The 24,666-nt window shown below is 40.5% G+C and overlaps 1 protein-coding gene across 5 annotated transcripts in view; it reads left to right on the plus strand.

The window, feature by feature from the left end:
- axin1 (axin 1) overlaps positions 1-24,666 on the plus strand; it is a 41,802-nt gene that overhangs the window by 13,482 nt on the left and 3,654 nt on the right. For 3 of the 5 annotated variants that reach the window (XM_074656034.1, XM_074656035.1, XM_074656033.1), the window contains 9 exons: positions 4,970-5,938; positions 11,953-12,093; positions 13,151-13,247; positions 15,175-15,312; positions 20,079-20,611; positions 20,692-20,856; positions 21,237-21,431; positions 22,091-22,198; positions 24,265-24,414. In XM_074656034.1, the coding sequence (XP_074512135.1) occupies positions 5,037-5,938; positions 11,953-12,093; positions 13,151-13,247; positions 15,175-15,312; positions 20,079-20,611; positions 20,692-20,856; positions 21,237-21,431; positions 22,091-22,198; positions 24,265-24,414 (2,429 nt within the window). In that variant the 5' untranslated portion in view covers positions 4,970-5,036. Of the gene's footprint in view, positions 1-682; positions 1,060-4,969; positions 5,939-11,952; positions 12,094-13,150; positions 13,248-15,174; positions 15,313-20,078; positions 20,612-20,691; positions 20,857-21,236; positions 21,432-22,090; positions 22,199-24,264; positions 24,415-24,666 lie in introns of those variants that run through there. The other 2 variants (XM_074656036.1, XM_074656037.1) reach the window with 2 other exon arrangements.

The following is a 24,666-nucleotide window of genomic DNA, read 5'->3' on the forward strand; positions in this document are numbered from 1 at the left end:
CAGGCTTAAGTCCTATATAAATACTGTGAAAGTATCGAAACACTCAATCCCCAGGGAAATACACACAGCCAGTATTAAGAAACTCTGCATTTGAAACAAGCTGTCTTCCCATTCGTGATGTCACGAATATACAATATTTAGACCCTTGACATAATTTTAAATGTAAACATTCTAAATGTGTCCCAGTGTATTCCTGGTTGCAGTGTATGTGAATGTCATCAGCTGACAGGGAAGTACACATGGACCCAAGCTGTTGCCTAGCAACGCAATTCTGTTGCAATTCCGTCGCAATTCTGTCAAAATGCACTAAAACAGAGCGTTTCAGACGGAGGGTAAATACAGGCATATTCAGGCCGACAGTATGAGGAAAATATATATTTTTTTTTAACATTACAGTATGTAACCATGTTCTTGTAGAAACACAAAATAAAAGTATGAACCGGAAAATCAGCATGATATGGGACCTTTAAAACAAAGTGGCCTGTATATGGCATGATACAACAACCAAGGAGGCGGGTCACTGGGGGCAAAATGTGCTGCCATGGCCCTCTGGGGCCAAATTTGCAGCACCCCCAATATCTATATCTTTTTTAGTAACATATAAACCTACATTAGTAAAATGCACAATTGTTCTGAATATATCAGGTTATAGCTTCCCTTCTATTAAGCCCTATTTCAGTGGAAGCTAAAAAAGCAAGAAAGGAAATTCTATAGCCTCTTTTTTCAAGATATTCATTTTGATTATTGAGAGAAAGAGAGGGAGAGACAAAAAAGACTAGCACATGTATGGCAGCTAACCAGTGGTAATGTGTGTAGTGAACGGACGAGGCGCTGTGTATCATCTGCTGTGTGAGAGAGAGAGAGAGAGCTTCTCAGCTCCGCCACAGACAGACAGTGAGAGAGAGACAGTCATGGAGAGCTGGAGAGCGGACTGTTTTCTTTGTTATTTTTAAAACTCTTTTGCAAAATTCGCATTAAAAACTATGACACTATGTCGGCGGCGACTTGTGCTGCTCCAAACAGCCGATGCACTCGAGAGCAGCAAGAAGATTTTCACCGGTTAAGTATAATATGTCACTTTTTCCTCCTCCTCCTCCTTCAGCTCAGCTCAGCTCAGCTCAGAGAGATTGCGGTATATAGTCGTGGAGATAAATGTGCCATCGCTTTGCTGGTGCTGCTGCTCTGGTTGTAAATCTCTTCGGATATTGGTGTTGTTGGGATTCCCTCTGTGTGTGTGTGTCCTCTGAATGTCTGCGGTCGCCCTGTTTGTTCCTTTAGTTTCGCAGCTGCTAGCGGAGAGACAGTGCAGATATTAATAGGTGAATAGTGGGACAAAGTTGTGCACTTGTCGGTGGGCTTGCTGAAAGGCCTGGCTATGTGTGTGTGTATGCGTGTGTGTGTGTGTGTGTACATGGGAGTTTGTTTCTGGCTCCCCTCCCCCAACCAGCCTGCTGCTGTTTCTGCTCATTCTGGAGAGGCCAAGACATGAATGTGATGAGAGGCTCACTTCAAAAAGGGAGATACACATTTTCAGGGAAAAAACAGGACATTTCCTAGAATCTGCGTATGAATATTCACTGTCAGGCCATACACACACCTGTGACCGCAGCACCGTTAAATGACAATGTTAATGCGCGTCTTATACTGAACACCTCTATAGTGCCGACGCATCATATATACAGGTAGAGCAAGGTGACTGCTGTTGACCACAAGATTATTAATAATAACCATGCTTGTATTAAAACATCCTCATTATATTGGCCACAAGATTATTAAGAATTAGAATTAGAATCAGAATTAGAATTAGAATCAGAATCAGAATCGTGTTTATTGCGAGGTGTAAGAGGTATACACTAGGAATTTGCTTTGGATTTGTTGGTGCAAGTTAAACAGTATAATAACAAAAGAATAAATAAAAACGTTAGAATAAAATAACAATCAAAAAATTTAATTTCTACCAATATACAATATACAAAATAAGCTATAAACATGATATAAACAGATAGTGTGTAATAACCATGCTTGTATTAAAACAGCCTCATTATATTGGCCACAAGATTATTAATAATAACCATGCTTGTATTAAAACAGCCTCATTATATTGGCCACAAGATTATTAATAATAACCATGCTTGTATTAAAACAGCCTCATTATATTGGCCACAAGATTATTAATAATCAGAATCAAAATCAGAATCAGAATCGTGTTTATTGCCAGGTGTAAGAGGTATACACTAGGAATTTGCTTTGGATTTGTTGGTGCCAGTAAACAGTATAATAACAAAAGAATAGAAAAAAACGTTAGAATAAAATAACAATAAAAAAATTGAATTTCTACCAATATACAATATACAAAATAAGCTATAAACATGATGTAAACAGATAGTGTGTAATAACCATGCTTGTATTAAAACAGCATCATTTTCAGTCCAGCACACCTGGCCTTAAAGCACAGTGCACACGTGCTGCTCACACTTCAGGATTGTGCAGAGATTTTAAGGCACTATAGTTGGCAATTTGTGTCTTTAATCAGGTAAATGATTTGTATCTGTTTTGGAAAAGACAAGGCCACACACTTGTGACCGCAGAACTGTTAAATGTCAATATTAATGCGCGTCTTATAGTGCCGACGCATCATTACATATACAGGTATAGCAAGGTGACTGCTATTATTGACCACAAGATTGTTATTCCTAACCATGCTTGTATTGAAACAGCCTCATTTTCAGTCTTGCACACCTGGCCTTATAAGCACAGTGCACACGTGCTGCTCACACTTCAGGATTGTGCAGAGATTTTAAGGCACTATAGTTGCCAATTTTGTCTTTTATGAAAAATGATTTGTATCTGGATTGAAAAGACAAGAGAGTGGGTGTGCCCTAAAGGGGAAACGTTATGGCAACCATTAAAAAAATTGTTCTTCTGAAATCACAGCTAGAGTAAAAACCCAGCTGTCAGACGTTTTTATTTTTTTTAAATCTACTTTTTTTAAAGATTTATTTTTAATCCCCAAACCATTATTAACACCGAGCTATAAATAGGGTTTTTTGATTGGTCAGAGCCATTACTGGTCACTGGCCCTCATCTGTCAAGAAATATTGTCTTGCTGCAGGGATGAGTGATTTTTTTTTTTTTTTTCTGTGGCTACATTAGGGAATCGGCACTAAAATGGTTTCTGACACTGTATCCGGGAAGCTTAATCATGAGCTGTATATGTGCAGTCTTTAGAGGTGTATAGGCGCTACTGTGTCTTTGCTCAGCAAGACAGCTCAGGGACAATACATGAGGGGCCAGGACAGGACGTGTCCTTGAACAAGACATCCAATCCCTGAAATCATACGCTGCTCTGCAGCTGACCTGCGCTATGATAGCAGGGAATGAAATACGAAGAGAATAGGATGATATAATCAATAAAGTATCATATGCAGCACTGCTCATATCACCTAACAGTATAGTAGGGCTGCACGATTAAATAGAATCACAATTTTGGTTTCCCACAATTACAGTAAATGAACATGATCACCTGCAATATTGACGTTTAAAATGCGCTTTCTGCTCATAGAAAACACTGCTGTATATCAAATCAGTAGCTTCCTAAACTCACAGCCAGCCACCAGCTGGTGATCGAGATGTTTTGACTTCACTTTTGGGTATAGATATTATCTATACAACCAATGTGTTTATGATTAAATTAATAACATACAATTGTTTATCTTGCTTTTATTGTTGCTTATTTTGCTCTCGAAGTGCACCAGAGTGAAACATTTAACTTTAAAATGTAGCTAGCAAAAGGGTATGGTGAATAATCCTGTATTTTTTCATATTGCATTACATATAGCAGAAAAAAATATGCAATGTCAGTTTTTTCCAACACTCTTGCAACCCTAATTTTTACCTTAGCAGGAATGTAGCACAGCATGAAAGTGAAAACAGTGCTCTGTTTATTTTAATGTGAAAGTGCAATAAAAATATGTTGTCACTAAAATCGTGATAAATAATTGTGATATCAATATTGGTCAAAATAATCGTGATTATCATTTTAGCCATAATCGTGCAGCCCTACAATATAGGCTTCATTATTGAGTTCATACTGTAAGTGAATTTATCATTGTGATGATAATACTAATTTGGATGTTACTGGAGTAGCTGTGTAAAGTAATGACATTGCATGATATTACTGCATTAACACTACACCATATTCATACTTCCTATAATGGATAGCTGCCTTTCAGCACCAGACAGCGCTGAAGCCACGACTCTTGGCTTGGATTACCACAACACTCCCACATAACTCTGAATGTGACTCAAATAGACTATCAAACCACTTTATAGGCTATCAAACCACATTATAAGCCAGATGACTTCAGCTTTCGGTTTCTGCTTAGGTTTGCACATGTGGTGCAGAATGTGTGGTCACAGATCAAGTGCATGAATTTCTATTTCAGTGTATTACTTGCATTCCCTAATTCAAATGTAATTTCACACTGTAGGTGCTGAAAAATGCAATAATGAATTCCTCATAATAAAGTGTAAATAGATGACATCACCGTGCAGAACATGCTGCATTTAAAGGTGAACTAGTAACTAGTTAATCTCTGGTTTGACAGCTTTACTGTAGCAGAATTTGCATTAATTTTAATGTTCAGCTAGAAACCGTCCACATGGTGAGTTTTTCATGAAAATCTGATAAAAAATGCAAACTGTGCAACATTCTAGAAATTCCCTAAGAGGTATTAGTCCTCTTCTAACCAGGCGTTATGACACATAATAATCAATCAACCTTTTCTCAGCACTAGATCTGCTAATATGAGTTCACTTGTACTTCCATAAATTGCTGCATAGGGTATTTTACCATTAATCTGAGAATGAGTATTAGAATATCTTCGTATAGTAGTGCCCTGTCAAAGCTGCTCTACCTTTCAATGATGTGTTAAGGCTGCGTCTCATTGTGTATTTTCCCTCCTTGCAGGAGTTTTTTTGCAGTGGCATAAGTAGAGGTCTGGATCTAGTAGTTGTGCAGTGTGGGCTCTACAGGGATGTGGTTTATGGATGCTGGGACTATGAGCATAAGCGACAAAAGGGACTACATAGCAGACCTGGGAGGCAGCTTCACCGAGGATGCTCCTAGACCGCCAGTCCCGGGGGAAGAAGGCGAGCTGGTGTGCAGCGACGGACGCCAGTACGGCAACCTCGGCTTCTCCTCAAAGAGCGAGAGCCTCAAGTGTGAGGCGTCTGTGGCTACGCCCAGGCGGCCTGACCTGGACCTGGGTTACGAGCCGGAGGGAAGTGCCTCCCCTACACCACCCTACTTAAAGTGGGCAGAATCCCTTCACTCCCTCCTGGATGACCAAGATGGCATCCATCTGTTTAGGACGTTCCTCAAGCAGGAGGAGTGTGCGGACATGTTGGACTTCTGGTTTTTATGCAGTGGCTTCAAACTTGAAGCTAACGAGGGCAACGAGGAGAAGAAGGTCAAACTGGCGAAAGCTATCTATAAGAAATACATCCTGGACACCAATGGGATTGTTTCGCGACAGATTAAACCAGCTACGAAGTCCTTCATCAAAGACTGCGTCATGAGGCTTCACATTGATCCCGCGATGTTTGACCAGGCTCAGACTGAGATCCAGACGATGATGGAGGAAAACACGTACCCCTTATTTCTTAAGTCTGACATCTATTTGGAATATACGCGAACGGGAGGAGAGAGCCCGAAGCTGTACAGCGATCAGAGCTCCGTTTCTGGGAATGGAAAGGGGCTGTCGGGTTATTTAGAGACTTTAAACGAAGACGAGGAATGGAGATGCGACCAGGAGCCGGAGGAGCAGCCCGAGTGCGACCCCACGCCGAGCAACCGGCTCACTCAGAAGCTGCTGATGGAGACGGCACCACAGCGCGTTGCCAGCAGCGCGAGGTTCCAGGACGGTCACGAGTACAGGTAAATCCTCCCCAGCAATCTAGAGAGCTTCACTTCAAGCTCTAACCCGCACAGCTTTTTCTCTGCAAACTGCTGAATTAGAAATAAACCTGAAACCCCACAATACCATGAACGCTGCTTGAAGTTTGAGATGAAAAACAGAGTCTGAGTAGCACAGGAGGAGACAGCTGAGAGGAGAGGAAGATTTACACCGCTGGTGAGATGTCAGAGGCTGCAGAAGTTAACTTGGTGTTAGAAGATTGAAGTAGTGCTCTTGTTTTGTTCTTGTGGAGGTACTAGGGGAATCATGTTTTTACCATTGGGCAGGGTTTTGTAGGGAAATAGTTAAACATGATTTTGTTTAGGGAGGATCTTTCTGAAATGCCTCACCCTGGAAACTGTAATCTTAGCTCCTCTCTTCCTCTTATTCGTCTGAATTTTAAATATGCATTTATTTCTTTTTTCCATAACAATTAACTAGAGATCCCAAACTTGTCGATGATAATGTCGTCTAGTCCCAGCCATGAATATTGATTTGATTTGAGAGCTGTTCCTCTGGTTCTTCATCCACAAAAATGATAGTAACTCAGATGACAATCGTGTCAATTACAGTGAAACATTGTAGTTTAACATTGAGTACACCCTCTTTTTGATATTATCCATTTCCATTAATATGCATTTGCTGTGAACTTCCCATTGCACTACTTGAAATCAAAGACTATGTGCTCCTTAAAGATAGTGACGCGATATGTTTCATACACTTTTTGTATCAGAATCGATACAAAAGTAAAGTTTTATTTTTCCTAAATTGAAGTAGAGCACTCAACTGGTTCAGTTTAGCAAATAACTCAACCTATCAATACAAACGGGTAGAAAGAAAGTTTGTGATTTCTAGTGACCTTTTTTGCTGCAGTGCAAACGGTGTGGTTGTGTGCAGCAGCAGCAGCAATGAAATAATTACCTCTCAGGTTTGAAATGCTTTTCATTCTCCGTGTGTGACGTCAAAGTAGATTCACCCAGATGTTATAATCTGTGCAATGCCAAATCTGCTGATGGTCTGCTGATACTGAGAAATGGTGTTGTCGCGATATTGTTATTCATAATTTTGATACAATACCTTGAAAAATATCAATTTTCGATACCACAGGGAATAATGGACACAACACTGAGGGAATGCAATTTTTATATTTTTATTAAAAGAGTGGGAAGTGTGTGTCAACTACATGTCAGAGAGAAGAGAGAGCAGAAAGCCAGCTGGTACCCGTGTATCGATACTGCAGAAAATGAGTATTGAAACCGTTTTAAATATTCAATATCGATACTTCGATATTTTTGACAACACTCCTGAGAAACATTAGCCTTTAGTCAGTTTGATGCACGAAGACGCATAATTAGAGGGCTGTACTCAGATTCAAATTCAATGTTGAGTTGTTTTTTTGGCATAAATGCAAAACAGAATGACCAGCGTCTACCCCGCTCCTTTTCTGTTTCTTCTTCTTCTTCTTCTTTCATAACTGATTTATTTGCATTTTGTGGCTATTTGTGATTCTTGCAGATCCAGTTAGTCTTCTTTTTAACCTAACGTCGGTGCTTTGCATAATTCTCACATAGTATACACTGACAAATGAGTCTGGCCTGAACATGTGCTTCTTACTCTCGGGTACTCAGTGCATCCGGCACGTACATCACATGTGAATGTCTCTACTAGTTTAATGCATAGGACGGTTAGTTAAGAGCAAAAAACACCTGCTTTGTTTCTTTATTTTTTCATTTGAATGTAATGATCACAGAAGATGTTTTGACATGATGCCACAGGAGGAGAAGCACATGTGTAAATAATCACATTAATGATGCTTCAGTTTCAGGATCCTGGTATTGTGCATGCTGACTCACTGTCATGACACTTTAATATATAACAAATCCGTCGTAACACCCGTATGAATGAAGCAGGTTGTTGCTGATTTTTGTTTGTTCTGACTTTTGTAGACAAAGGTTGCTGTATGGATAGCTGTTTGGACTGTTAAGGGCATTTGCTTTGAACCGGTCTAAAGCTGAGCAGACACTGTGCGTTTTTATCGATCTTGTTTGTTTTGTTAACTCACACCACGCGTTTTAATCTGCCTTTCTGCGTGACCACAATCTACAACTTTTATGCTCACACTCTACAGATCTATTGACCGGCCATGACGTTGCTACCAACACTGAATGTAAACACAGAACCCCCTGGTCAGTCTTGTCCAGTGACAATTTCAATAAAGTTTATTAATAAGAGAGAGAGGCAGCATTACTTTGTGCAATTCTACTATGAGAGGAAAGTAAGAAGAAGATGCAGACAATGTGATGTCTGTTCTGCAGGGAAGTTCAGTTTTATATCACAGCAGCCTCAAGACTACAGATTTATCCACAACATGTAGAATACTACTTTGATAACATTAAAGCAAGCTCACTACAGTTCATAATGGATCTTTTGACAGCAGCCACGCGGTAAATCAGACAACCAACCAACATTTCTGACATGCCACGAATCCCTCCGCTCAGGGAAATTAATCAGGTGTGTGACCCCCCCTCAAACTGCACGTCAGATGACAACTGATCTGGCAGAAATTCAGCCCGATTCTAAAATTAGTTGGGGGGTGACCAATCCGGGGCTAAAATTGGGCTTAATCCGTATGTTGTCAGCCCGGATTAATACACAGCAGCTGGTAGAACGACAGAGAGAAGATACACTGATTGACTCTCTGAATAATCTGACTGCGGATGCTCGTTCACTCTTCACTACATACGTGTGATCCTCCGGCATAAAAAAATTTAATCATGTTATACAAATTAAAAGTGGCTTCGCATTAGTTACATGCTTTCGATTGAAGTGTCTTTTGCAAATGAAAGTGTGACAATGAAAGATCAAATGAAAACACAACTCATTGCTCGCTACCACAACTAATGTCACTGCTGATTTAAAGCTTATTACGTAATGCGGTTACATCTGCAACTCAGGATTAAGGCCATCAAAAACATCCAATAACAACGTGTTAGGTGTCGTCGTTAAAAGATCGGAAGGGAACAATATGTACTGTCACTGTTGCAAACTCAAAAGGGGGATGCTAACGTGTGTGCTGCTATTGTAAATGACGTCACTGTGAGATGCTACAGAAACTTTCCCATATTTGACCTCTACTGCTACAGCACCAGTGTTATGAGGAGGGATCAGCTGACAGACGGACAAAGATAAGACCCTCTTTGTGACTAAAACACTGGACACAGAGCAGGACAGGCAGTGGAGACAGAGCAAATCCTGATTACAGTTTGGCCGGTTAGGACTGAACTAATATCAGACATACTGTAGCAGACTTCTGCGACCTTCTTCTTTTCTTTCTACGCTCTACTCTTTACGCTCTTCAGCTCTTGGCATGCAGCTTTTCTGGTTGATATCTGCAAAACACATGATGAACCAAATGCTAGTTTGTGTTTGATTTTTTTTTCTTTGGAAAACATATCCAAAGGCAATTTTTTGTTGGAGATCAATGTTTGCTTGAAATCTCCTCAAAAAATATAAGCGTTTTAATTAGAGAGTGAAAACACAGTTTGGGGCGTATTTTCACATCATTATTTCAGCAATTAAGCATTTGGCTGGAATTACAGAAAGACCCACTTCATTTTTAAAAAGCCTTTTAGGCAGCACCCGTTGGGTCTTTGTGAAACTCAATTTTGCATCAGTTGTGTCTGATGATCTCTTCAGAGACAGGCAACAAAAGACACATTAAATAGTCCTTCAGATCAGCTTTTAGGAATCCAATGACTTGAAAGAGAATGACCTATACATTCATTAATGTTTGGGGGGAGATTTTTGAAATGTGAACAGCTCAGTTTTGCTCTCGTTCGAGTAAGTTGTGCACTTCAAAGGCAAGTTTTCATCATCTTTGCAATATTAATGGAAGTTGTTGTTTTCCTTTTGAGGGTCCTTACAGTCTGCATGCTGGAATGAAGTTGAGACAGATATGGAATAACAATATGGATTGTGTTACTGCTATTAATGCCAATTTTTTTAGAGAAACCTTCCTTTGGCCTTTGCATGTGTTTGACAGTTGACATGCGAGTGAGACAGGCAGGACAGAGGGAGAGAGAAGGGAATGGCATGTGGAAGTTTTGATTACACTGAGGGCAGCTGAGGACACCATTGCCAGCACCTTTCAAAAATGCTCATAGAAAACATGTTTGTCAAAACACAGCAATTTCTTAAACAGTTAATTAATTCAATAAAAATGTGTTGAGGCTGATGGGAAACCTGGTATTTGTGTTTCTGTTATTGCTGTTTTGTATTAAGAAATATATGCACTATATTGTTTTTGATGTTACCAAGTGTGATATGCAAAAATAAGGATTAGTAAACATGTTACAGCACTGAACCGTTTTCCAGTGATTGAAACTGTACTGCATTGTTTGTTATCATTTATTTGTGGTTATGAGACATAAATATTTCCGAAATGGAAACGGTGAGCAGTGTTGCAGAACCGTTTTGCTCAAGGAATCATCTTGACTGTCTGAATTAATGTCTGCGTCTTTCCCTTTGTCATTTCCTTTCATTTCTCATCATCAGAAATGTTTCCACATATAATCCCGACTTCAAAACTCATTTTCCGTACACTTTTTATTTGTCCCAGCAGCGCCTCACCAACCTGGCACTGTAATTATTCGCTGCGGCTGAATGTAGATGCTAATGAAAATCAGTCGGTCACAAAGGTTTCATTTTGAACTCTGGGTGCTTCTGCATTCCAAACAGGGAGAAAGCTTCAGGGAATTCCAATTTGAATAAAAAGAGATGATGCCTAACATCTTTAATTCATTTGTACAAAGCCCTGCAAGAAGCGTGTTCAGGAAAGTCAATGGCTGAGAATGTAGAAGGTTGACAAATGAAGCTTTTCCCATATATCTGTAGACGCCTCAGAATAAGACCTGCGGTTAAACTCCACCGTTCAATACTCAGGTATTGAATCTGGTGTGTTCACAAAGGCTGTTGAAATACAAATCAAATATGGTGTTGCTAGCAAACGCCAGTATACTTTCTCTGGCTGTAAGTTTGTTTGGATTAAACAAAAGCAAGAGGAGTTGCAGGGAAGTGGCAGAGCCCGAAAGGTTGACGGGAGTATTAGAGGATGGGTGATAGAGTGCTGCAGGAATGAGTCCTAATCCCCGATATGAGTTAACATTTAAGCACTTCCCATGGATTTTTTTAATGGGTTTTACAGTTAAATGCTTGAAATAAGGTCTGTGAGATTTTAACGTTTTGATCTACGACATAAAATACGTCTGTAAACATCCCACTTGCGAATTTTGAGGCTTTTACGTGTCTTAAAAAAGGCGGTTGCTAACAAGTATATAAATGAGACTACAGGGGTTGTCGGAGACATTAAACATCATCACGCCAAACGTAGTCAGCCTTTACAGCCTCGTTGTGTTCATACTCATGCCTACTCAAGCCTAACGTTGGCTTTGTGCTTCTGGGGATTGCATTTGTGCTTCAAAAACCATAAAAGTGGGGTTAATTTGTGAAGATTATCTTGCAAAGCAAAATGTCTATCATAAACCTTTGTTTGCCGCAGACCTTAGTTTCTGTAATAATCCAAAAACACAATGGAAAAATCCCATTTTTCAGGCTGATATTGATATTTGTTAGTTTATAAAAATCTGATATATGAGATCATGTTTCTTAACTAAGCATACTATGTGGCATACTGTAGTTTTAATGGCTTTAATGTGTGTTGCATAGAATTCATCCATTCTGGAGTATCAGCTCTCTCATAGCTTCTAACCAAACCAAAAGAGCAGACATGGAAGTCATTTGGCTGTTCTTCTTAAATCACACACATAGTGAATAATCTTCTGGTATAGTGCTGAACTGAACCTTAGTGTTCTATAGCAGACAAACCGTGTACCGTCTTTGTTTACAAATGCTTTTTAACGAGCATGTCTATCACGTTATGATCTGTTCCTGTAAATCTTCTCAGCATTTCCTTCCTGTATTTCTTCATTTCTTCCAGGCATTCACCATGTCGGGAGCCCATCAACCCGTACTATATCAACACTGGTTTTGCTCTGGGTCCTGCTACCAGCGCCAACGATAGTGAGCAGCAGAGTATGTCCAGCGACGCAGACACCACCTCCCTCACCGACAGCAGTGTGTATGTATTTTATTATCTCATACACACACATTTCATGCTTAAAAGTTGTTTTACCAGGTCATAAAGACTACGCCAGGCTGCAATATTGGCTTGAACACAAGATTTCTATTATCAAAATGATAGAGCCCAAAAAAGACAGAACCCAATACTACACAGTACTACAGTATTCCCAATTGTTATTACAAAGGAAGGCATGTCAGATAAGTCAGCATTGCTCAGAGACAGAGGGTTTAATTGGTTTCAGAATTGCACTTCTTGCCTGTGCTTGAACTTAAGGCCCCATCTGCTCATTAGCCAAAAAGCTCTTAGAATTGATCTCTAATGCTAATTAGGAATCCTAAAAACTCACTCTTAGCAGACATAAAACCACCTCTGATAGAAATGAAAATACTAACCTACTGACCTCTTTTGCAAATGTGACACACAAACCAGTTTTAAATGATCTTTATAGCCACAGTTCTTAATTCAGGGTTGAACAAAGCAGAATTTGTCTCCTTGCACAGGTAACGTTCTTTGGGCACAAGCACGAGACCAAAGGAGATGTTTTGTACCATCTGGGATCACTTGCTAGCAGGACTTATATTTCAGTCGAGTGTGCAGACCAGGCATGTGCTTGGCGAAAGACGATTTAAAAAAATAATGTTTTTTCTCGGTGCAAAGATGGCGCTGGGGAGTCATGCCAAAGAAACTTCAAAGCTTGCACAACTGGACAAAAATGTGTTTGAAGCTGAATGGATTAGAGGCAGTTATCAGCTAATTGGTCCAGAGCTTCCAGCACAGGAGAGCGTGAAACCCAGCATGACCAATACCACATGGAATTACAGACTGATGGATGTGTTAACATGTAACTGTAATCTGCCAGACCACTTGTGGTGCGGGAGGAGGGACACAATAAGCCTGTGAGAATGAGCTTGTCCTGCCGTACTGATTAATCAAGACTTACAAGGTGTTCGGTTTAGGCGAAAAAAATGCGATAGAAAGATTTCAACTTCAAAGCTTGCCTGTGTTGTTTATTCATGAGGATGTTTTATGAAAATGTCTTTGTTGTTAATTCCAGAGATGGGGTTCCACCCTACAGATACCGTAAACAGCATCGCCGGGAGATGCACGAAAGTGCCAAAGCAAATGGGCGAGTGCCACTACCTCATATTCCAGTGAGTTATTCATGGCTTCTCTCACTTTCCGCCTCTACACCTCTCTTTAACTGTCTATCTCTGCCTTATTTCTCCCCGCTGCACCGTTGGAGATGTGCATATTTAAGCCGTGCTGTGTCGCAGGGCCTGTGATGGAGTGTAAGAATAGCTGATGGTGAAAGAGGAGGCTGTCTAAATGTAGCTTGATGCTTTCCTAAGCTGTGAGCAGTGAAGCCTAGCAGACATGAAGCCTCCCCTGTGACAGCCTGATGCCTCCCTCTGCAGCTCGCGCTGTCTCTTGGTAGGAAAACCCCGGCCCTAATTAGGCCTCGGAGTAAAGAGTCAAATTAAAACTCCCCTCATAGCATCCCATTAGGATGCATGGATCGACTGTATAGCACAGCACAAATCCCCGAAGCACAACTCTCACGTTTCCCTGCCCCAACAAATTAGTAATGACTTCATTCATTTCACTTCATTTGCAATAAGAAGATTGACAGGGCTTGTAGGTCTTTTTTTTTTCTTTTTCTTTTTAAATGTCACCTTGTTTTCCAACCTTTTTTTTTGCATAAACTGGTTCCAAATCAGGATTTAACAGCTTTGAATTGTCATGATTGCTGTGCAATAACTCGTGCTATTCAGTGAGGAAATAAATGTCACTCATGTCCTCATTAAGGATGTTTCGTGTATCATTTAAAATTACACTACAGTCGTTATCCTCCCTAGTTTATGTTCCCCAAATTCTTTTGAAATGTAAAGTAAAACAAAAAGGTTGGTATCAAATCTAGGTTGAATTATTTTTGCTGTAGACATTCTTATCAAATGCATATAGTTAAGTTGTTATTAAATCTTGCAAGGAGATGTGTTTTTAATGGGAAATGTTGCTCCAACCTTTATTTCAAAATCACACAGGAGGCATTGGTATGTAGCTGAGCCCTGATAGAATTTATAACAAGGGTTAATCATACATTCTCCATACACTATATCAGAAAGGATCAGCTTCAGCAGTATCCAGTGGTAAAGTCTCGGTGCAGGTTCATTGAAATTTAAATATATTATCCTTTCTGATGTTTAACACTTGACACTGTCTACTTGAATGTTTCCTGCTTATGTTTATATATACAGTTTGTTATATAAAGATGGACGACACGTCTCCACTTCATCCCACTGTACAAAAGTGAAGGCAAAATATCCGGAGGACTGGAACCGCAGTATCGAGGTCCAGCACACACACCCGCATAATATTCTAGAAATACATTCATGACCAAATTGACACATGTTCTATTACACAGACTTGTGATTTATGATTCAGAAACATTATCAGTGTGTCTGCTGACACTGATATGAGTACACGTGACGGTCCGACACATTGCGCTGTCAGTGTAGATGTTGAACCATAAAACTAAAAAGATCTGTATATACAGTCTATGTTTGAAACAGACAATCACGGGTATGGGAAGTTAAAGTTACATCTCCTCTCTCGTACAATTTCCAAGCCTCCGGCTGCGGCTACTTCACTCAGATGTCCATCACAGCTGTCAATCATGAAGTCACACCCCCTTTTTATAGCATCAAATAACTAATTGAAACCAAACGTATCAGAAAAATTAACACTTGAACATACATCAGCGTGATAAGAACTGCCTAAAATGACAGAAACCATCTTTGGGGAAATTTATTTGATGTGTACTTTGACTTTTTAGTTTGTCCCATCACACTAACACGGAGGAGTCGGGATTAATGACCTATACTGCAGCCAGCCACCAGGGAGCGATCGATTTTGGCTTCACTTTTAGGGAGCTGTCATGTCGTCCATCTTTATATACAATCTACGGTCTCTTCATATGGTCACTGACGGGATGTAAAGGTGGTGAAACTGCTCGTACGGTGTTGACAGTGATGCCGCGGTGACAGAGAGTGCCTCACAGTTTGACGTTTCTTCCCCCAGCGCACAAACCGGATTCCAAAGGATATACACGTGGAGCCGGAAAGATTTGCTGCAGAGCTGATCAGCAGACTGGAGGGCGTACTGAGAGAGAGGGAGGCTCAGGAGAAGCTAGAGGAGCGACTGAAGAGAGTACGATTGGTATGTCCACTTTATTTTCTAAACCAGTGTCTTCTGTTAAAAGCACAAGCACGTCCACTGTTTTGTTAATTTGGTTTAACGCGTAGGAGTTGCTGCAGTGGTTCACACTGGAGAGCTCTGTCTGTACACTAAATGACCTCTAACTAAATTTAACGGAGTCAGTCCAAGGAAGGAAAAGGAACATTCTAGTGATTCTGAGCTGCTTTTACTCAGTAAAGTTACACCTTCAAGTCATATGAGGCCATGTTGGCTTCTGGTGACACCGACTGAATAATAATATTGGCCAAATGGAAAAGAAAATTGAAGTATGGATCCATCACGGTTATTTTTATGCCTCTGCGCTGGAGACAGCCATGGCCAGAGGCAAAATGTTTTTGGGTTGTCCGTCCACGTCCCATTCTCGCGAACGCGATATCTCAGGAATGCCTTAACCAAATGTCTTCAAATTTGGCATAAATGTCCACTTGGACTCAAGGATGGGTTTGGTGGTCAAAAGTCAAGGTCACTGTGACCCCACCAAAATATGTTTTTGCCACAACTCAAGAATTAATATGCTAATTATGACAATTTCACACAAATGTCTAATAGAATAGAATAATGAAGTGGTGACATTTTGGACAGACATGGATGCAAACTGCAACGTGACTGACGGTATTTCTAATTTATTAGATTTGTCAATTTAGTCTCCCAATTATTTTCTAGATGTTATCGTCAAAATGTCAGAAAATAGCGAAAAATGCTTATTCTAATTCCCAGAACCCATGGTATCTTCACATTCCTTATTACTAACAGTACAAAAACCTAAAGATATTCAGTTTACTATCATATGTAACAAAGAAAAAAGCACACTTGACAAACTTGAATCAGTGAATTTGTGGCATTTTGCTTGAAGAGTGACTGAATCGATTATCAAAATAGTTGCAGATGAATTTTCTATCAACCATCTAATCAATTAATGGATTAATCAACTGCTGCTCTAGAGCAGTTTGTATTATATTGGCAACATTTATATTGAATATTAAATTTAAATCCTGCTATAGAATTTGCAAATGCTTGGTTAAGCTTTTTTTTGAGTGAACATGTTCAACAAATCTCTTTTTTTCACCTGAATAATTTACTTAAATAGAAGAAATAAATGATGACCATAGGTAGTGTATTGAAAAGCAGACCAGTAGTATCAGTATCAGTAATGTGTGTCTGATACCACCAAAGCCCATTTCTGAGCCAGGCAACGAGATGTGTGTCTGGCCGTTGGGCTTAAAGTTTTCCGTAACAAAGGAGACTTAAATCCGTCTGGCCTTAATGAAATTAATGAGGCCAGCTTTTTGAATGGGGAATAAAAAAACAATATGAATCACTTGGAGAGTTCCATGCTTGGCCTGTCAGCGATCTGGCTTTGTCGATGAATCAGATGGAGCACCTGCACACTCGGCCACTTTTAAGCCTGGAACAGCGTGCCGCCCGTTTGATGTCACTTGAACGGTGATGAAATGGTTGCTGCTACCACAAATGAAATCTCTCTCAGTACACACACCCAAGTACTAAGTCTCAAGACAGACAATCTATGTGGTTTGGCTCTGAAAGGAGAGAAGCTGCCATCGCATAGCTCAAGGTTTGCTTTATTAAACCCGGAGGCAAGCATGAAATGACTGCCTCCATCAAGTGATACTCAAATGAGCATCTAGAAAAGTCTTTTAGCCATAATATCAGGGGTATCAAAAATGATATGATTATAATGCATGAAACATAATGGTTAAAAATGGATTTTATCATTTAATGGCTGTGAGGAAAAGGTCCACATGATTTCACGAGGATGTGAGTAACTTATTGCCGCAGCTCTGTCACACAGTCTGCTAAGAATGAAATTATGGCTTCACTTAACGTAATGTTTTTTTGAACAATGGACCATGTGGCTAAGCTATGCACATGATAATTCACAGCAGCATGCTGTTCATGAAAATAATTCAATGGCAAAAAGGCTCATGTGAGCATGATGGTCATCGCTTGTCTGAATTGGATTTTTATTTGGTGTTAAAGGGTAACTTCGGTATTTTTTTTACCTGGACCCTATTTTCCTATGTTTTTGTGTCTTAGTGACGAATTGGGACAACTATTTTTGAAATTGGTCCTGAAACAAGCTGCGAGGGCAAGTGAGCAGCATCTATGTAACGTTACATCACTAAAAGTGCTTGTTTTTGCTGCTGCCAGGCTCAGATTGTTTTTGTAATTGACCTTTCACTTGATCCGGTCTGTTTTTTATTGTGTCTCAAGGAGAAGTCTTGTTGTGAAATCTGAATATCCGTATACTCTGGCTCAAAGAAATACTGTATGTGCAGCCATCGAATTCAAAGACCTCATCCACATTGTGGAAATCATCTAAATATTCAGCCATGACATTGAAAATATTTTAGATCTCACTAAGCTACGCTTTCTGTACTCCAACACAACAAACTCTGCACCGTGGATGTATTCCACTATTCCACCGCTGTCTTCCGGTAAAACGCCACCTCGCCAGATTTCACAATGAGACTTCTTCTTGAGTGAGACTCTTTCCATAATGTTGTCAGACACTTTTAATAACAATCAGAGCCTGGCATGGCAAAAACAAGCACTTTTAGTGGACGTAAATGATGGTGCCAGCTTGCCCCAATAACACCATGTTGTAGCCCGTGAGCAGCTGAAGTCTGCAGCGCTCTCCCTCAATACTGGACCAGTTTCAGAAATTGTTGACCCTATTAGTCAGTTAGACACAAAGACATGGGAAAATACGGTCCAGGTTGAAAAATACCACAGTTACCCTTTAACAAGATAGCAGAGCATGCAACCATGTACACTATCAGTCCTTACAAGGAGAGGCATGTTATTGTATAATTGAGCAACTGTAGACTGTTATCAGTAAATCCCCATCCGCCACCTGAGCTAACTTGTAGAATGTCAAATATCTGCCGTTGTTTGCCAAGGATTTTTCATTTCCAAATGGAAAAGAGGGAGCCGGTGGGAAAAACGTGCTCATATGAAGACGTCATGGTTCCATGAATAACTTCCAGTGGGCTCAGCTAACACGGAGATCTGGATCTGGTGCAGAGATACAAAGACGCATCAATTATTAAAATCATGCCAGGAAATGTTTGGCTGCATACGGCATCCTTTACAATATTGCTGAATTAAAGAGTATAGGGAAGCTGTGTTTATGTAGGCGCAGGATGAGATAAGACACCCTTTTATGTTTTCTTTACAACAGTTATTGCAAATGGATGGTGAACCCAGGACAATAGTAAACTCAGATGGTTTGGCATGTTCACAAGTGAAGGTTTATTTAATTATCAACATAACTGACATAAAGTGAAGCACCTACTTAGTGTTGTCCTCCTCAGAATCAGAATCAGAAATACTTAATTGATCCCCGAGGGGAAATTGGGACGTTACAGTTGCTCTTATCTAAACATAAAGACATGTAAGAAAATAGAAATAAAGGAGTAAGTAACATGTAAATGATGTGCATAATGCTTCAATATTATACATAATGCTACACTATAAACACATTATATGTAAAGAAATATAAGTAATACAATTAAAAAATAAGTAATGAGAATATAAGAAATATGAAATTTGAACAAATATTTGCATTAAGACATGCAATATATAACAAATAACCACAGTGCAAATAAGTAAATACAAAATGCTGAGAAGTGGGATCTATTAAGTGTGCTAAATATAAATGCAAGAATGGTATAAATAAGAATTATAAGGGTATTTCTTGAATGTACAGTATAAATGCAGTATTATTGACCGGGTATTGCACAGTTGAATTATTGCGCAAATTATTGTACAGTTTGTTCTCTTATCTTTTTTTCTGATGGTTCAAATCTTGATGTGGAAAACTGCTGAGTAGAATTTCCACTTTTTGCCGATTTTGTTATTCATTTTGTGTGTTATGTTAAAATATATGTAATTTATATATAAATATAAAATATTTAGCGATACAATTAATTATGTGTCAAATGTGCAACTCCAGTAGGAAAATATTGGGTTTAGGATTTAATTTATTTAACATGTTTGCATTAATGGTAGCGTGAGGTCCTCCTAGTGCTATAAGGATTACAACCTGACCATTACCAGTTTCGGATGACTGCATACTCCATCCACTGCTGTGTTTCATTTCATCGCTGCATATCCTCCACTCCCTACACTGCCTGCCTGCTTATCAAAAGCTATTGTGAATGCCTGCAGCACCCCACCCCATAATTCCCCCTGGAGCAGATTCTGTCAGAGCGAGATTTTGTCCCAGTCACTCAGCGGAAGCTGTGTCGGTTGCACTCGTCCTTCACATTAAACAACAGAAATGTGCTGCGTACACGCATAGCACCCTCGAATCTGACCGATACTGTTTGTTTTTCTTGGTTTGTCTCCAAACCTCTGCAGTAAGAATGAGAAGACACATAATAGCATGTGGTGAAAATCTGCCATCTGCAGGTTGAAATAAGTACAACATGTGCACACTTGTGATAAAAAGTCCTCAGTTGTGTCAAATGTGTTGTTAAAAAAAATAAAATGTATATAGATACTGTATGTTTTATATGGCTTTGTTTTATCAAAGTGTTGGACGTAATATACTTCAGATATTCATTCATACCCACTCTTTATAACCTAGATTTTTTTTCTCCAGATTGTTATCCCAGATTACATTTTGTCCTCTAAATGATGTTTTGCTTTGTGTGTGTGTGTGTGTGTGTGTGTGTGTGTGTGTGTGTGTTTTTGTTCTAAAGGAAGAAGAAGGCGATGAAGTTGTGTCCACCGCAGCAGCGTTATCCAGTCACAGGTTCCCCCCTGGTGCTTATCAGCAGCATTACAACTCACGCTATGCTGACAACACCTACAGTGGTCCTCCTCTGAGAGACGCTCACGAGGAGAACCCCGAGAGCATCCTGGACGACCACGTCCAGCGGGTCATGAAGACTCCCGGCTGCCAGTCGCCGGGCACGGGCCGTCACTCTCCCAAGTCGCGCTCACCAGATGGTGGCGTCCCAGGGGGCAAAGGGACGGGACTTGGAATGGCGCAGGCTAAACATCCGTCCAGGCACGGCCTCAAAGGAGACGGCAACCACTTGTACCACCACAAACACATGCACCACATCCACCACGCAGGCGTCGGGAAGCCCAAAGAGCAGGCGGAGGCTGAGGCGGCCATGCGTGCGCACGGCAGCTTACCTTGGAGCGCGGAGACGAGTCATTATGGATCAAAGTCTCGCAGCTACGCAGATGGCATGGGATCCAACCCCATGGAGCACACAGGGTATAGGTACGCATTAGTTTCCTCTTTCTCATAAATGCACCCAAAATGCTTTTTTTGCTTACCACTTGTTTTCTTCCATCATACAGTAGCAAAGGTGGCACACAGTGTAAAAGGGCGTTCAAGAAAGGTGAGGAAGTGCGGCCTTATGACATGCCGGCGCCTGCAGAGGAGATGGAGAAAAACCAGAAGATCCTTTTGTGGCTGATGGAAGGACAGAAAGAAATGGTTCAACATAAGAGGAGCCCATACGGGTCAGTGATGACAGTTAACTCTTGTTAAGAGTTGTTAAAGGGCGGGTCCATTATTATTATTATTTTAATTTGAGGTTTTATATCATTTTATAGCTTCACAGTAGTGTTCCTTATGTATTCAAATCCGAACATTCAAATTTTGGTGAGAGTATGTTTTAGAGTCAAAATGCTATTTTTCCAAGCCCTTCTAAAAGCATTTTTCCCACCTGATCTGACTTAGGTTTCTGCATGATGATGCTGCTACATGTACAGCCTTATAGTCAGTGTATTGCCCTTTAAGAGTAAGCACTGACTAACAAAGAGGAAAAAGGCACTCTCTTTGAATACTCTTTGTTTAGTTTGATTGTTGGTATTCATAAAGTCATGACTTGACATTTTAGGAGCACCACTGGGTCCAAGAGGACCACAGGCCACGAGGCCCAGCTGCGGAACAACGTGCAGCCGTCTCACCCTTTCATCCAGGATCCCACCATGCCCCCAAATCCAGCTCCCAGCCCCCTCATCCAGCTGGAGGAGGTGCGCCGGCGGCTTGAGGAGGAGAAGATTAAGTCTGGGACTGTCCAACCCAAGCAAAGGTGAGTGGACGGACATGTCCCATCACCACGGTTATCTGTCCAGCTAGTCAGTGCCGTTTTTCAACAAAATCTATTTAAAGTGGCAGTATGTTTTTGGCGTCATTGGGCAAAAAAAAAACATAATAACCTTTCAGCATATTGTAATTCACACAAACTTTCTAATTTGACAGCTAAACTGTGCACTACAAGATGATTCTGAAAACATTTGAGGAGAGAAATAGGCATTAACGTAACATAATATTGATTCCTATTTGAGCAGCGCTGCCTAGTTTGACCGTTTGGTCGGAGTTTGCGAGTGATTGATAGCCGGCTCTCATAGACAGCAGCTGGACAGCAGACCTCAGATCAGCTCTTACTGCTTGTTTTCCTCCAGTCTGTGAAATCTTGCAGATGCCGTTAGGAGCACCGGAGGACACAGAGGCACAGGATTTTTTTCAGGTTACCTGTTTCATGTACTACTGTCAGGATATAGCGACCGCTTTATAAAAATATTTTTTTTTAATCATATTTGCTTCAATCTCGTCTACTTCAGCTTTAACTTGAAGAAGAGGGGAAGAAGCCTTTTTTTTTCTTGAGTCAAAATGAAACAGTTACCCTTTTGTTCTCTAGCTTGTGTCCTCCAGTCTGTGTCTAACTACTAGGGTTGTTCGGTCCCTCAGGTATGTGATGGAGGTGATCCAGAGGGGTCGCACCGCAGTCAGGCCGGCACTGTTCCCTCCGCTCAGCATGGTGCCCGCCGTCTCTGACAGCGAGCTCTCCCAGCCCGAGTATGTCCAGTAACTTTTCCCATATAGATCACAGCAACCCACTTCACTCCCTATTCTCTTTACTGGCAGTTAAGTCACCCAGAACTGTGTGTTTTTGTTCATTTAAACATCAGTAACGATCCATTCCTTTTCCTAATCCCTTCCTCTGTGTGTTGTGTCATTATGTAGTGTCCCACACTCTGTCCTTGAGTTTGTTTCAATGTGGTGTCATGTCAAGTTTTGATTATTTTGTATATTTATTTAGAGCAGTGGTTAAACTGTTGATCGGAGCCATCTATGATTTTAACAGGCACCTGGCAAGCCAGTGAGAAAAGACTATTTTCAGTGTCCGTGCTGTAAACTCAATTATTTCTCCACCCTGTCATAAATAACTAGGATCAGACTTGATGGTAGAAAACATATCAAATCCCTTGCTGCTTATTTCCTCATGGATTTGCAGAGGAAGTGACTCATTTCTGTGTTCTTGGGGAGAGAGTCTGCTTTTTGATGTTTTGTCAGAAACATGTTTCTGTTTGATGTGTAACTGCTCTCTCAGATGGGTTCTTAACAGATGGAGGGAACTGTCTTAAGAGGCAGATGAAAGACAGAGTACGTGGCACAGCCTCCGGTCAGACCTGTGAGGACTGGGGTTCAGGACTCGGTGTGTGCCTGGATCGCGACGGACTGAACCCTTCAGTACCTCCAGTGTCCTAGCTCCAAAATGTCTGAAAGATATAACTGGAGGATGTTTGTTCTGGTGGTGTTTCGAGTCACAAGAAGAGAATATAAAAGTATAGAATTTAAATAGCAAGAGCAGCAACACAGATGCCAGTACATCACTCTCCGACTTGCTTGTTGTATAACTAGTAATGTCACTGCTAATACTTTCCAGTGGCAAAAACAGATGCAGTTATGTGGTTGTTCAAGTTCGTACAAAAGATGTGAGGCTAAAAGCATTTGAGATCCCGAAGGATAACATTATCTCATAGTGCACCCTGGCACACCCAAAGGCTGCTGGTAAGATCATCATTATTCTCCCACTCAGAGGAAGTCATGAATAGCAGAGTACACCCATTTACTTCAACTTAAACTGCCATGTGTCATCAGCAGACTTATGCCCAGCTGCAAGCATCTTAAAGGCTAAATTAAAGGTTCTGTATACGATTATCCAGAGCATTAATATAGCACAACAACAACTGTTTGTATGTAAAGATATAGAGGAGTAATGTCTACCTGAGCAGAGAATGAAGTCTCTCCCTCCGTGTGTGTTGTAATCAGAGCTTCTCCATGCTTTGTTGACATAGGCGGGCCGCCCACGCATTAGTGAGCGTGCCCCATTGGCTAGCTCCCGGTCGCCGCTCTGCACTGCGCTCACATAACGTTAAAGTTGATGACTTTTGCGGAAGCATAACACCCATTCTCCGGTTTGACATGTCTATCGATAACAGACTTTGCTGTCAACAATTTTTATCATGATCTATTTTCTTCCAAAGTACAAAAAATAGCAGAAATTGTCTATTGTGGTTTGTTTTCTGCTCTAGCTCCACTTCATCTGTGTAGTTTTTACCCGTACATCCTGTTGAAACTGTGCTTGTTATTTTCCGTGTTTACCATGTTATTGTTGTTTTCTATCTATACAAGCTGTCCTTGGAGAGCCTCAGTGTTGCTTCCTGCAGAAGTGATTATTGAAAGACGCTGCTTTTTCCTCACCGGTTAGCAGTCAGTCAGCATGTGAACCAGAAAGAGGATGCTTGATTGTTTCTCTCTTCGCTCTTCAGTATCTGTAATTGCACATATTGATTAGAGAGATTGATTTTGAGTTCCTCATTATTTTTTAGGGGGTTATGTAAAAACCTTTCACAAAGTGCAGGACTTACTGTCAGTAGAGACAGCTGCTTGTTAATGTCAGGAATTATTTTTTTTTTTTATTAAGTTCAGAATCATGACCCATTTTTAAAAGACAATTTTCCAAGCTGGGGTCCTTTTTCCATTTGTGAAAATTATTCTTCATAACTTTGAAGCGTGGACTTTAATAATGGGGAACGCTCCACATTTTCTTAATAGGTTTCTGTCTTTTCCATTTGCAGACACAAAGCCACTAAAAAGCAGCCGTGTGAAAATATCACTGTGGCGTATTACTTCTGTGAGGAGCTGATACCGTACAGGACGTCTGTCAGAGGGAGGGTCGTCACACTGGGCCAGTTCAAAGAGCTGCTAACAAAGAAAGGAAATTACAGGTGAGATTTACGGAGCTGTTTGACGTCTATGCACAGAACCTGAGAGATGTATCACAACCAAATGTATTCTTTACTAATCAGTAAGCAGGATTGCATTAAGATTTAGCATTTTTATTAAAAGGATTGCAACACATTTGTGATCATCTTTATGTAGATGCAATTGAATTTCTAACTCTGAAGGGCCATAGTTCATTACTATCTTTAATCACAAGGTTGGCGGTTTGATCCCGGGTCATTCTTTCTGCATGTCGA

The sequence above is a fragment of the Sebastes fasciatus genome, chromosome 13, assembly GCF_043250625.1.
Source record: "Sebastes fasciatus isolate fSebFas1 chromosome 13, fSebFas1.pri, whole genome shotgun sequence".
Lineage (NCBI taxonomy): Eukaryota > Metazoa > Chordata > Actinopteri > Perciformes > Sebastidae > Sebastes > Sebastes fasciatus.